At 45.9% G+C, this 11,995-nt stretch overlaps 2 protein-coding genes across 2 annotated transcripts; both read right to left on the bottom strand.

Annotated features, from left to right (window-relative positions):
• Positions 1–1,772: 1,772 nt before the first annotated feature.
• cyp4v2a (cytochrome P450, family 4, subfamily V, member 2a) lies at positions 1,773–5,856 on the bottom strand. Its single transcript, XM_088374551.1, has 11 exons — positions 5,241–5,856; positions 5,003–5,115; positions 4,451–4,536; positions 4,134–4,324; positions 3,802–3,871; positions 3,586–3,712; positions 3,335–3,493; positions 3,130–3,232; positions 2,763–2,897; positions 2,323–2,502; positions 1,773–2,195 (listed from the first exon to the last, which is right to left on the bottom strand). The coding sequence occupies exons 1-11, from the start codon at positions 5,428–5,430 to the stop codon at positions 2,017–2,019; spliced, it is 1,533 nt and encodes a 510-aa protein (XP_088230677.1). The 5' UTR covers positions 5,431–5,856; the 3' UTR covers positions 1,773–2,016.
• tlr3 (toll-like receptor 3) lies at positions 5,702–9,758 on the bottom strand. The gene is made up of 5 exons (XM_088374550.1): positions 9,355–9,758; positions 8,620–9,039; positions 8,348–8,542; positions 6,334–8,186; positions 5,702–6,204 (listed from the first exon to the last, which is right to left on the bottom strand). Exons 1-5 carry the CDS (start codon positions 9,379–9,381, stop codon positions 5,967–5,969), a joined length of 2,733 nt encoding a protein of 910 aa, XP_088230676.1. The 5' UTR covers positions 9,382–9,758; the 3' UTR covers positions 5,702–5,966.
• Between the last annotated feature and the right edge of the window lie 2,237 nt (positions 9,759–11,995).

The following is an 11,995-nucleotide window of genomic DNA, read 5'->3' as shown; positions in this document are numbered from 1 at the left end:
CTTGAGCGCTCATCGATTTGTGATAGACTGATTTTTCTTTTTAGGGTCAATGTCAATTATTAGTAATGAATTATATTTGGCGCTGATTTGCAGTAAAAGGTTGTCAAAACAAATGAGCAAGAATAAACAAGTCCAAGTCACATGACTTGAGTCTCCCACCTCTGCTAAACACAATTTGTTTTGACAGTTTTTGGCTAGTGTGCCGATCGTAAAGTTCAAAACCCCCTCAACCTGACCACAGTTTGGAATCCCAACCCCTCACGTGCCTTTTAAGCCAGTTCATGTCATTTTCAGGGCTGACAGAGTTAGCGCAACAACAACAACAAAGAAAACCCGATTATTTAAGCAAATAACAAAATGATTTCTTTAAGGTTGCTTTATCTTCCCTGTTTTTCTTGCATCCCACTCACCCACCTATTTGGTTCACATCCTTTTGACTGAGCGTGGCACCTCCCGATTGAATCTTTGTGTTGCGTTAATGTCTTTTTAATGGAGGAGGAAAATGACCTGATTTCTGTTCAACAAGACAGCAAAAAGGAACACGGCGAGGGGAAGACGCGTGGGCGATTATGTGTGTGTGTGTGTGTGTGTGTGAGACTTGAATCAAGCCAGGGAGATTGCGGCGTGTCATAAAGCGCTCCGGTGCTGCTCAGTCAGGTCTTGGCGCACTGTCACTTTCTGTCCTCATCAACGCTTCGTGCGTGCATGCGTGTGCGACATCTCAGATGTGTAGACACAAATGAGACGATGCCTAACCCTAACCTTTTTTTCCGTGTCCTGAGGCAGCGCTAAAAAAACAATAAAAGTGTTTTTTTTTTGGGTTTGGAGTTCTGATCGCAAAGACGAAGAGCTTGAATAAAACAATTAAATCGCGATCTATCTTGCGTTGTTTCTTAATCGCGCTGCTGCCTCCTTGTGAACATTAGGGTGAGCTACATCGTGTTGGAAAAGCAGGCCAGTGCTGTCATGCGTGTGTCATCATTTTTAATCGTTCTGCCCAGTTAACTTATTTTTCACTCTTCACCCTCTTTATTGTCCTCATTTTCGCCATCCTCCTCTTCCCCATGTCAATTTCCACCTTTTTTTTTCCCACCAGAATTGTTCTGGCTTTCTGAAGAACTCGGCCAGCATCGATTATGCCGCTCGTTGAATAATTGAAATAATCGTCGTTCATTCATCATGCGCTGACCTCTCCTATGACGATGAAGATCATTTGTTACGCTGTCCTGTCAACATTGGCCATTTATCCTCATTGACCTCAATGGGCTACCGTAGTCGCCGCACTCGGGCATCAAAATGATTCTGAACTTGTTTTGATGTAAATATGTATTATCGCCGTAAGTGTTTTCCATTATGATATATTAAAAATCATTTTTAAAAAAATAAAAAATTGTGACTAGAAATGACAATAAACAGCTTCTAAGCTAGCTTCTAAGGCTAGCCAGCTTTAGCATTGCGTCAAGCGTACATCGAGGTCGTTTTGCTGCAACGGAATCTTAAATGGCTCTTGGGAAGACTTTGAATTTCGTGACCTTTGCGCCGCTAAAGTCTAAACAACCCGCGACGCACTCACGTAAATGTGCACAAGATAATGAACAAAGCTTATCTTTACCTACGTTATCGGTGGACATATATGGGAAGAAAATGATTAAATATGCTGTAACTTCAGTGATTGCTATCTAAGGTGCTTGCTGGCCTTGTGGTTATGAGGATGTATTTTTGATCACACTCCCGTTATGAAACTTTTCAGCAAAATGATAAGACCTGAAATATTGATTTTGTATTCATGTAATTCAGTATATACACCAAACAATTTTTAAATTACAATACAAAAAAAGGCTACGTAGAAAAATTCAATTCAATTTCGGATCTAAATTTGACTATGACTTGGGAATATATTTTTTCATGTTGAATTAATGCAGAAAGAAATTTACATCCAGCACTTGGTATTGAGGAAAACTATTGTTAAAAAAAAAAAAACTTCATTGCCTACGTTTCATCCTTTCACAAACTTTTTTAAAGATTTGTCTGGGCTCTGTCGCATTTTTCCAACTGTATCCAGATGCCGCATTCGGGCCGCAGGATGAGCCCAGCCGTCGGACTCAGCTCTTCACGTGTCTGGCTAGTTTTGACGTTAAAGTTACGCAAAATGGAAGATAACACCACTTTTTCCTCCATGAGGGCAAAGCGTTGACCTGCCAGAGTGGGAAAACAATGAGAAACCAAATATAACATTAAAATTAGCATTAGCACAAGGAGAAACATTAGCATGATTATGAGATGTATTCCCGTTAGCTTTAGCATCATGAGTTTCGTTCTTACCGATGCAGTTGCGAAGTCCGGCAGAGAAGGGGATGTACGCATACGGCGGTCTCCCTGTCACGTTTTCCGGCAGGAAGCGTTCGGGCCGGAATTCCTCGGGCTCAGGGAAGTAGCGAGGATCCCGGTGAAGAGCGTAGGTGACGATGATGGCGTTGGTGCCGCTGGGCACTTTAAAACCATCTGGCAGAATACCATCAAATATATTTTCAAAAATGAATATTGCGGACTAATGCGTGTATTCCGGTTGTCGCTATTAGCATGGATGGAAATTTATCGATCAGAACCTGCTGCAATCAAAGCTAACATAAGCTCCGCTATTAGTTTTTGATTAGCCTAAAATAAGAGTCAAACAATGGGACTTGAATTGTACGCCAATCTTTTCAGACATGTTTTGACCCTCAACGGCCACCGTCCACAGGATAAAGTTAGCTCATACGTACTGATTTTGGCATCTTCGCGGAGGCTGCGTGCAAAAAAGGGAACAGAGGGAAAGAGGCGTAGGGCCTCCTTGATGACGCACTCCAAGTACTTGAGCTGCTTCAGGTCTTCCATGTTGGCCACGCGGTCCGACGCACCTTTGGGGGGGGGGGGGTTTACTAATTTTGACTCGGTTACCCCGACAGAGGTTGCATTTCTCTGAAGGCTAGCAAGGCACTTCAAAGCAGCTGAGAGCAGAACTGAATCATGCCCCGTGTGTGTGTGTATGTGTGTTTTGGCTTTTTGGATTTTCACAGCTCTCATTTGCCCGAAGCGCAACTCCAAACAAACACATTAAAGGCACTGAGTCAGAGTGTGAGCGTGTGTTACCAAACACTTCCCGAAGCTCGCGTTGAACTTTGCGGTGCACGTCGGGGTGAGAGCCCAGCAGATGAAGGGCCCAGTTCATCGCGGCTGCCGTCGTGTCGTGGCCCTGCAAAAACAACACCACGTTCATGTAACTCGAAGAAACCATTTGATATTATCATTATTATGAATTTAATTCAAAGATCCATTTTAAGTGGGGATAGCAAACCCTGAACATGAAGGTGTCCACTTCCTCCTGGATGTCCTGATGGCTCATGGAGTTCCCGTCCTCGTCTTTGGTCTTGAGCAGCATGTCCAGGAACGCTCGCCTCTTCCTGGTCTCGGATTCGTCCTCCTTCTTGAGACTCTCAGCTCGCTCCCGAATCACCTGACAGGAGTTTGTTCTTTTGAGTCTCCCTAGAGTGAAATCTCCGATGTTCTGGTTATCTATTCATTCATCTATATGAGCAGGAGCCTTACCTCATACGTGAATGAATGTAGCAATTTGAGCGTGCTCTCGTGCACGTTACCCTCGCCAAAGTATTTGTATGTGAAGTCGGGCCAGAACCACGGCGCCCTCTGTCGGCGGCTGATGATGTCACTCATTCTTGAAGCAAACGCAGCAACAAGGCGCATTGTATTGTTTCTTTGAACTGTGCAATGCGTTTAAAAAATGAAACATACACTTCAACTTACTTGTAGACACTTTGGACATACTCCGACTCAGAATTGCTTTGTGCGTAGATTTTCTTTCCCATAGCAGTTTCTACAAAATAGATACAGAACTGCAAAATTATCAACTTGTTGTGATTCCCTGTCCTTCATTGGCAAGATGAGGACAGAGAAACAAAGTCGGCAAAAACAAAAATCTCAGTTGCGTTGTGTCTATTTCATTGGGCTTTTCGGGCACAATTGAGTCTGCCCCTCGATTTCTGCCTAGCAACAAGTGACCAAGGTGATGTGATTGCATCATTTTCATTGGAACAGATCAGAAGTCAATTAGTATTTTTAATTTGAATTCCACTGACCACAGATGATGTCCAGGGCGCACAGCGTGATGTAGTTGAAGCAGTTGAAGGGGCCTTTACCCGCCTGGGGGGCCAACTTGTTCACCAGAACCTCGGCCTGTTCGTTCATCACTTCCAAGAAGTCCTGCAGGATGGTGAAGTGGAACGTGGGCGTCAGCATCTTACGCCGCTGGCGCCACTTTGGGCCTGTGCTGTCAAAAGTGACAATTTGAAAATTCATTTTGAGCATGAGTTGGAAAAACTTGCCCCCGATAGTGTCATAAAAGTTCTCTATAGGACCAAGCCCGAAATTGAATAGTTCCGTTGATCTGGAATACCTGGTGAGCAGACCGGTTCCGAGCCAGGGATGGAGGAAGCTGTAAGTGATAGATTTGTCCATGTGAACAGGGTTGCTCACAATTGGCTATAAGGAGGGGGAGAAGCATCAAAAACATAAACTGCCATAAACAATATACAAATATTCATCCATTTTATTACATTGCCTTATTCAGATTTCAGCAATATTATAATATAATATTATACACATGATTTATTTAATTTTATCACTGGATCACTTGCTGCCCACCCAGCGCAATAGAAGACAGATATCCGTATAGATGGCTCAGCTCCTTGCGGAGGAGAAAGAATACGTGACTGTCTGTACCTCTTTGCCGAATGTCTTGTTGGATTTTTCTTTGGTATACTTGTTCAGATTCACTTTTACTTCTGCTTCCTTGCCTGTTCCTCTGTTTGTCAAGCTGCCTTTTTACCTACACACTAGCCCCGCCCCAGCCCCCACATGTGACTATAATATTGTAGTGGAAATTGTGAAACGACAAAATGCGGGGGGGAAAAAAATAAAAAGTGAAGCACTTTTCTTTATACTGTACCTCGACAGTCTCGGCATGATAAAGAATCACACATGGCACGGTCCCAAGCCAGAGTTTAATCAGCGGCATATTGCGGAATTCTTCTACATAACCCTGAATTTGCTGGAAGAATTCTGCAAAATAAGGTACGACTGATCGCATTTGGCTTTGTACTTGTACACCTTTCAAGTCGTGGAAAACATTTCTGTCTTGGAGCCAAAACGTTTGAGCTTGCATCTGCACCGCGACGTCCACTCACCTACCGCGTCGGTTTTCAAATCCAGCGCGTTGCCAATGAAGGGATACGTGCGGCTTACGGCCGGGATGGGCTTCATGACCATCCAGTTTTTCAGATACGTGCTCAGCTGTTTGTACGTGAGCGCCGCCAGAACCAGAAGCAGGCCCACGCCCAGCAGCGGCACCGAAACACTGGCGGCCACGATAGCCATGTCGCTAGGCTGTTGTTGTCTCGGAGTGGTCGGGGAGGGGGGCAGGCGGGGGTTTATATAGCAAGTAGTGGCCCAAAGCGCCCTTTGTGCTGTTTATCTTTAACTACAAATAGGTCACTGTGTTTAAAGTTGGACTCTTTATGTCATAATCAGGTAGGCGGACCAACTAACTGCCAATGGTTCAAGGGCTGATGGCAGGGGGACACTAACAAGCTGCTGTAGACTGGTAACAATAGTTGGGGACCCCAACGCACGGCTGATATTGGTCCTGATTTTAAAAAAGATATATTTACTTTAGCCTATGTAAAACGTTTGTCACTGAGATCAGCGGTAACTCTTCTTTGTCTGTTGGACTTTACTATACTGCCACCCAGTGGCCAAGGCCAATCCCGTGTACCTAATGAAATGTCCGATCACACCAAACAGTGTCAAATCTGGTTTGCAGTAGCATTTTTTTCTGATTCCCGGTTTTCCTGTAGCATTGGCGCCAAAGTGAAATCAAATCCCCGAACCCGTGGCATAATTCGCAAGGTGCTTTAAAGCAGGGGTGGGAATCGATTGGTCATGCCGAGGGCGATGAGCAGCTTCTGACGGAAGGCGACCACCCGTTCCTTGTGCACGGGCCAGTGGAGGACGCAGCGTTGCCTCAGCATGCCGCGGCGCAGGAAGAGCGAGCGCGATAGCTTGTAGTCGTGTACGTCCTGCAGGAAGACCAGGATCACCGAGTCTCTGCTGGCCTCCATCACCTGGTGCAGCGCTTGATGGGCCTTGAAGCTGCAAGGCAGGGAAACCAAAGTTATTTTAGTCTCATGTGTGACTCAGTGATCAGAGAGTTATGCTAGTCGTTTGTTAGCTTGAGCCATCTTTACTGAAGTGTTTTAAAAGAACAAAGAACAACGGTACCGTCTGCACCACGGATCGCTGAGGAGGCTTTCGGTGACCACAAAAAGGATTTTGCGGGAGTTCCTCATGTTCTCCACGATGGACTCCAGCTGGGACATTCCTGGCACCGAATCCCGGTCCTCCACGCAAAACTTGCACGCCTCGCCCTCCAGGGGCATCATGGCTCTCTCCACCCAGTTGCCGTCCTCCTCGGCGTGGATGATGTAAGCGTCGTATTCAAACTGCCGGCCCTCCTCCACCGTGGCGTCGCTGAAGCCTAAAGCCCGATTGACCAGGACGTTCCAGTAGAACTGGATCCTCCAGCCGTGGAAGCGCAGCAGAAGCGCCGTCGCGGTCAGCAGCACCACCAGAGTGCTGCTCAATATGTAGAGCGCGTGGAATGGCGCCAGGTCCTTGCACGAAAGCGGGTCGAAATCTGTGATGGAGCGGTTGAAGTAAGCCAGCGGCGTGTTGCACACGTAGTGGCCCGGGATGTTGCTGCTGCTGATGTTTGTGGTGTTCAGCCACGTGATAAACCACAGGATGCTCTCGCAGGTGCAGTCGAAGGGATTCTTATCCATGAGGAGATAGCTAAGGTTGGCCAAAGGAATCCGGAACACCTCGGGCCTCACGGCCGTGATCAGGCTCCTCTGAAGACTTAAGACTTTCAGGGAGGTCAGGCTGTCGAAAACGGAGTCCTTCAGGTTGTTGAGCAGATTGTTGCTAAGGCTGAGCTCACGCAGGTTCCTCAGCCCTCTCAGCGCCGCCACGGGGATGGCGTCTAGTCCGTTGCTGTCCAGCTGCAGGCTGGCCATGTTCTCCAAGCCCTTCAGGTAGAACACGGGGCCACCGAGATTGGCGTCATTCCACAACCGCGCCAGGTTGTTGTGTTGCAACTTGAGGACTTTCAGGTTTGCCAGTTGGCTCAGCAGGTTCGCTCTCAAGTTGGCGATGTTATTGTTGCTCAGGTCCAAGTAGGCCAGCTTGGATAAGGGCTGGAACGGAGAACCCTCCAAGTTCAAGGACATGGCCGTCAGGCTTTTACTCAGCGTTAGGACCCTGAGAAGGGGAACGCCGACAAACGACGTGGAGCTGAGGCTGATGGTTTGGTGGTTGAAGGACATGTGAAGCTCCTGGAGTTGACCCAAGCCTTGGAACTCCGTCCCGCTCAGAGTCTGCTTGATGAAATTAAAATCAAGGTAAAGGTGGGTGAGGTTCCCCAAATGGGAGAAGGCGCCGTATTGAATCTGCAAAACGGCCGCCGCCGTCAAATTGAGCTTCAGCAACGGCGACCCGCTGAGTGAAGCCAGCGTCTTATTGGAGATGCTTTTCATTGATGCGTAGCTGCTCCAGCTCAGGTCCAGATATTTGAGACTTTTCAAGCCCGTAAAGGTGCGCTCCGTAATCTCCCGTGCTGAAGTCCTCCGCAAACACAAAGTCTCCAGGTCGCCCAGCGGCCGGAAGGAGAAGTCGTCGATGATGGGCGTGGCGGAGGTGTGACTTTTCACCAGAGCTTTTGTCAAGTCCAGCTGCTTCAAATTACCAAGACCCTCAAACGTCCGCTCGGTCAAATGCTTGATGTTGTTTTCCGACAAGACGAGCTCATCCAGTTTGTTGAGATACTGGAACGAGCCCGGTTGGATTTGACCCAAGCCGTTCCCGGAGAGGTCCAGCCAGGTTACGTTGGTTTGCTGCAACTCTTTGAAGGTGTTTGCGGTCAGGGTGACCAACTTCATCCTCCGCAGGGACAATTTCTGGATAGTTGTTCCCGACAGCGCTACGCAGAGTTTGGAGATGGCCGTCGTTCCCATGTTGCTCCCGTCCATGATGAGGATACGAAAGTGGGAAATAGGCTGGAAGGAAGCGGGGTCCACCTGCGGGGAAAACACATGGCAGCTCTTTAAACCCCAAAACCCATCCCGCATGTCCTACTCAGGCTAACTTGATTGAATTTGATTGAAAAGCCACCAGTGGCCGACACCTTAAAATAAGGTCGGTACCGGCACTGGCCCCTCCCTAATAATTTGTCCCATACCGTTTTGATGTTGGCGGATTCCAGGTTGAGGACCTGCAGAGATGCTGAGTGGCTTAAGAGAGCAAAGTCATCTGCGGCCAAAGTTGAGAAGGTGTTGAATCCCAGCCTGAGCTCCACCAGGTTGGGCATTTGAGGCCTGGAGCCCAGCTTGGCCGAGTTGAGATTGTTCTTAGACACGTCCAGGAATTGTAGATTCTAAAAAATACGGGTGGAGTCACATGACTTGAGTTGACTTAAGGGGCCCAAAGCCACCGGATAGCGGATCCTACTACCTGTAGCCTGGCAAAGACTTCCCCTTTCAGTTTCAGCCTGTTGCTCGACAAGCGAAACCTGGTCAGGTTCCCGCAGGCGCTCAGATCCTCTTCCTGGATGACGTGCATCTCGTTGTGGTCCATGTCCAGAGTCTGCAGCAGGGGCAGCGCCCGGCACAGTCCGCCGTCCAGCTCGGTGATGCTGTTGAAACCGACATCCAGGTGCAGGAGATCCGCGTAGGGGGCCAGGGCCGCCGGCGGGATCCGGCTCAGGCGATTGTGGGACAGATCCAAGCTGGTGATGTTGCCGGGGAGGTCAGGCGGCACCGCGGTCAGGCTCAGGCGGCTGCAGTCGGCCGTGGTGCCTTGGATGTGGCAAGAGGTCTTCTTCTGGGAGGACTCGACGAGGAGAACCAGCGTGAGGTGCCACAGAAGGACCACCTGTAGGAATGGCAGGCAAAACTCACGTTTTGGAGTGAGTGGGAAAAAAACTCCAATATATTTTTTTTTAAATCTTTTTTCTAAAAATGTGCTAAGACCTGCACAACAGCAAGTCATCATTACAACATCAATAATTTCATTTTTTTACTTTTATGTAGACTGCTGCAATGAATTTCCTCTTTTTTGGGTGGGGAGAATTATTAAAATAAACCGCACGTTCAATTAATCAGCCCCCCCTGTTTGTTTGTAAAATGAAACAAAACTTCATTTCATTCTTTTTTTTTTCTGTCATTTACTCAGGGGAAAGAGACTTACCAAGTTGTTCCCGTCTCTGCAGCTCATGATTTCCAAACAAAGTTGTATTTCCTCCGTGCAGACATCAGAGACGTCAATAAGCTTTGTCAGAGCAAAGAAACACGGACATGAGATTCATCTCCGCTTTCACTTCTTCTTTACGAGGTTCGTTTTCAAAACACACACACACACTGCAAGTTTCAGTGCCATGCTGGCAAGCGTAAACTTGTCTGTTGGGTCTCCATTTTGGCTCCTTCAGAAGGTTTTCTCTGCGAATGATTCAGCTGTCATTTTCCAAGACATAATCCAGGTCAAACATAAAAAACAAATACTTCCTGAGTGGGCGGTACTTTTACGTACTTTGGCACACATGCGCGCATGCACATACACGCACGCGTGCGAGAATCCAAAATGAATCTTGTTGGCAAGCTCAACCTGCATGAATGCATTTGTATTTCGCTGGCAAGACAAATGACCGCTAGAGGGCAGCAAAGCTCTAGTAATCTTCTGTTGTCTTACTATAGCGACTGCCTTTGTTTTTTTTAAACCCTCATTTACATGTTAGGTGGCAATTCTTTTCCGTTTATTCTGGTTAATTTATTTTTACACTTTTTTGACAGTCGATAATGTTGGAAATGATTTTGTGACAGTTTTACCTTCAATTGTAAAGCCTTTTCCCTTTTTAGTATTACTAGTATTATTATATTAATAGTCTATTTGTTTATTGATTTATTCTTTAAATATTTTTAAGTGACAGTAGTTAACACAACAGCAGCTTTCTGTCTTTATATTCCTGAGAAGGGCTTAACTTCCTTCAATGTTCAAGTCCTCCTCGGCTGAACTGTTCTTGTGGGTCATCATCATCTGAGCCACGTTTCCTAAAAAGGAACAGGAGACATTCAGAGTCAAATTCCTTATCCTAAAAAAAATCCAGCAAAGATTTAAGAACGATGGAAGATGGTCTGCTACCTCATTCACCCAAGATGGCAGCGTCCTGAAAGCAGTGTGCTCCCTCATTCAACCCCAAATGTCTGCATGCATTAGGATTGCACCACTGCAGGGTTCTTAATCACCTTCTGTCCCCCCCACCCCCTTTTATTAATTGGATTATCAGGCCCATTTCTTAAATATAGAAGGCAAAAATCTACCAATAGGATTTGCAGCTTAACCCGAGAACAATCAGGGAAAGAATTCAAAAAATTTATTTGTAAACATGCTTTCTTCTAAGAGGCTACTTACAAATGAAATGCTCGAGATTTTAGGAACTGCGCACAATCCTGGCTGCAAGACTTCCTCTACGCTGTGGGAATGTATTAAAAAAAAAAAGGAATATCTTAAAACCTAAAATACTGCTGAACAACAAAACGAATCAAAATAAAACATAGACAAACACAAATTAGTTATTTATGCTATTCTAAATAAAAAAAGAATACATTTAAAAAAGATCTTGAATTTGAAAGAAAAATACAAACAAAAAATCTGCCTGGCTGCGATTTTGCTCTTTGTTTGGGTATCTTGTGATGTTGCCCCGCAAAATAAAAAATCTAATATGAAGTAGTCATCATTGAGACAGACTCATGTCATCCAAGGCCGAAACAAAACCTGTTGCGCTGTACCAGTCTTGGCCTCAGTGTCATCGTAACAATAACGTAACAGGGCAACGTGTATCGCTCGTTGTGCTTTGATAGACATGAAGAGGTGCATTGCATAACCCGCGCCAGCTTCCCTGCTTCATGCCCTCATAAGGAGAAGCACAGAAGGTGCATGACAATGTTGGCTGCACAAGCGGGATGGTGTGCCAAAGAAGAAGCACGTCGGGAAAGACATGAATGAAAGTGGACAGAGATTAAAAAGGAAAACAATTTCGAAACAATTTTCCCTGGGAATTTGGCATTTAAAACGGCCCAGCCACTTGTTGCTAGGCAGAATTTGTAGGGCACAATTAAAACTGCCCCATTTGCTTGTTGCTATAACTATTGGGGCACTTGTTGCTAGGCTGGATTATAACTGTTGTAGGGCTCAAATTTTTACCTGCCCATTAACTTGTCGATTTGGTAGCTTTAGTAAGTTTCCATTAAATTTGCCCATCAATAATCACGCTCTGAGAATTCTTCCTAGCAACAAGCTCTAATTCAGCCCTATGAACTCTGCCCGTACGCCAAGCGGTAGTTCATTCGCAGGTTCGAGGATTTTAAAGAGCTCTTAAGACAATGAAGCTGGCCTGATATGATGTCATTGCCAGACCATGACTTCATCTACTCAAAGCGCCCATTCAGCACCATCACGCCACCTTCTAACGCTGTCCAGACATCTGAACTTCACCGTATCAGCTGTTCCAAATGTGGATCCCTTTGAGAATGGAAAGATGTGAGTGCGTGGCGATTTAAAAAAAAAAAAAAAAAAAAAAAAAAAATGTGCGTGCCAGGCTGCTGGTTTCACTTTATGGATACCAGGAGAGAAGATTCATTGTGAGATTCATTATAGACTTGACTCATGCTTTTGAGTACATGCTATTATTTGCATTAGCGCTTGTTAGGTAAAATTAACATTACATGTTCATATTTAATCTGGGCAAGGTAGCCAGTGATTAAATGGGAGCACAGCTTCAACGAGAACATAGATCCCTGTGGCCACCAATACATTAAATGTGCTCTCCATCATT

Source organism: Syngnathus floridae, chromosome 4 (genome assembly GCF_059516105.1).
Source record: "Syngnathus floridae isolate MCC-2025c chromosome 4, RoL_Sflo_1.0, whole genome shotgun sequence".
In the NCBI taxonomy this organism is placed as follows: domain Eukaryota; kingdom Metazoa; phylum Chordata; class Actinopteri; order Syngnathiformes; family Syngnathidae; genus Syngnathus; species Syngnathus floridae.
The sequence above is the reverse complement of the archived record's forward strand: the minus strand, read 5'-3'. Positions and strand labels throughout refer to the sequence as shown.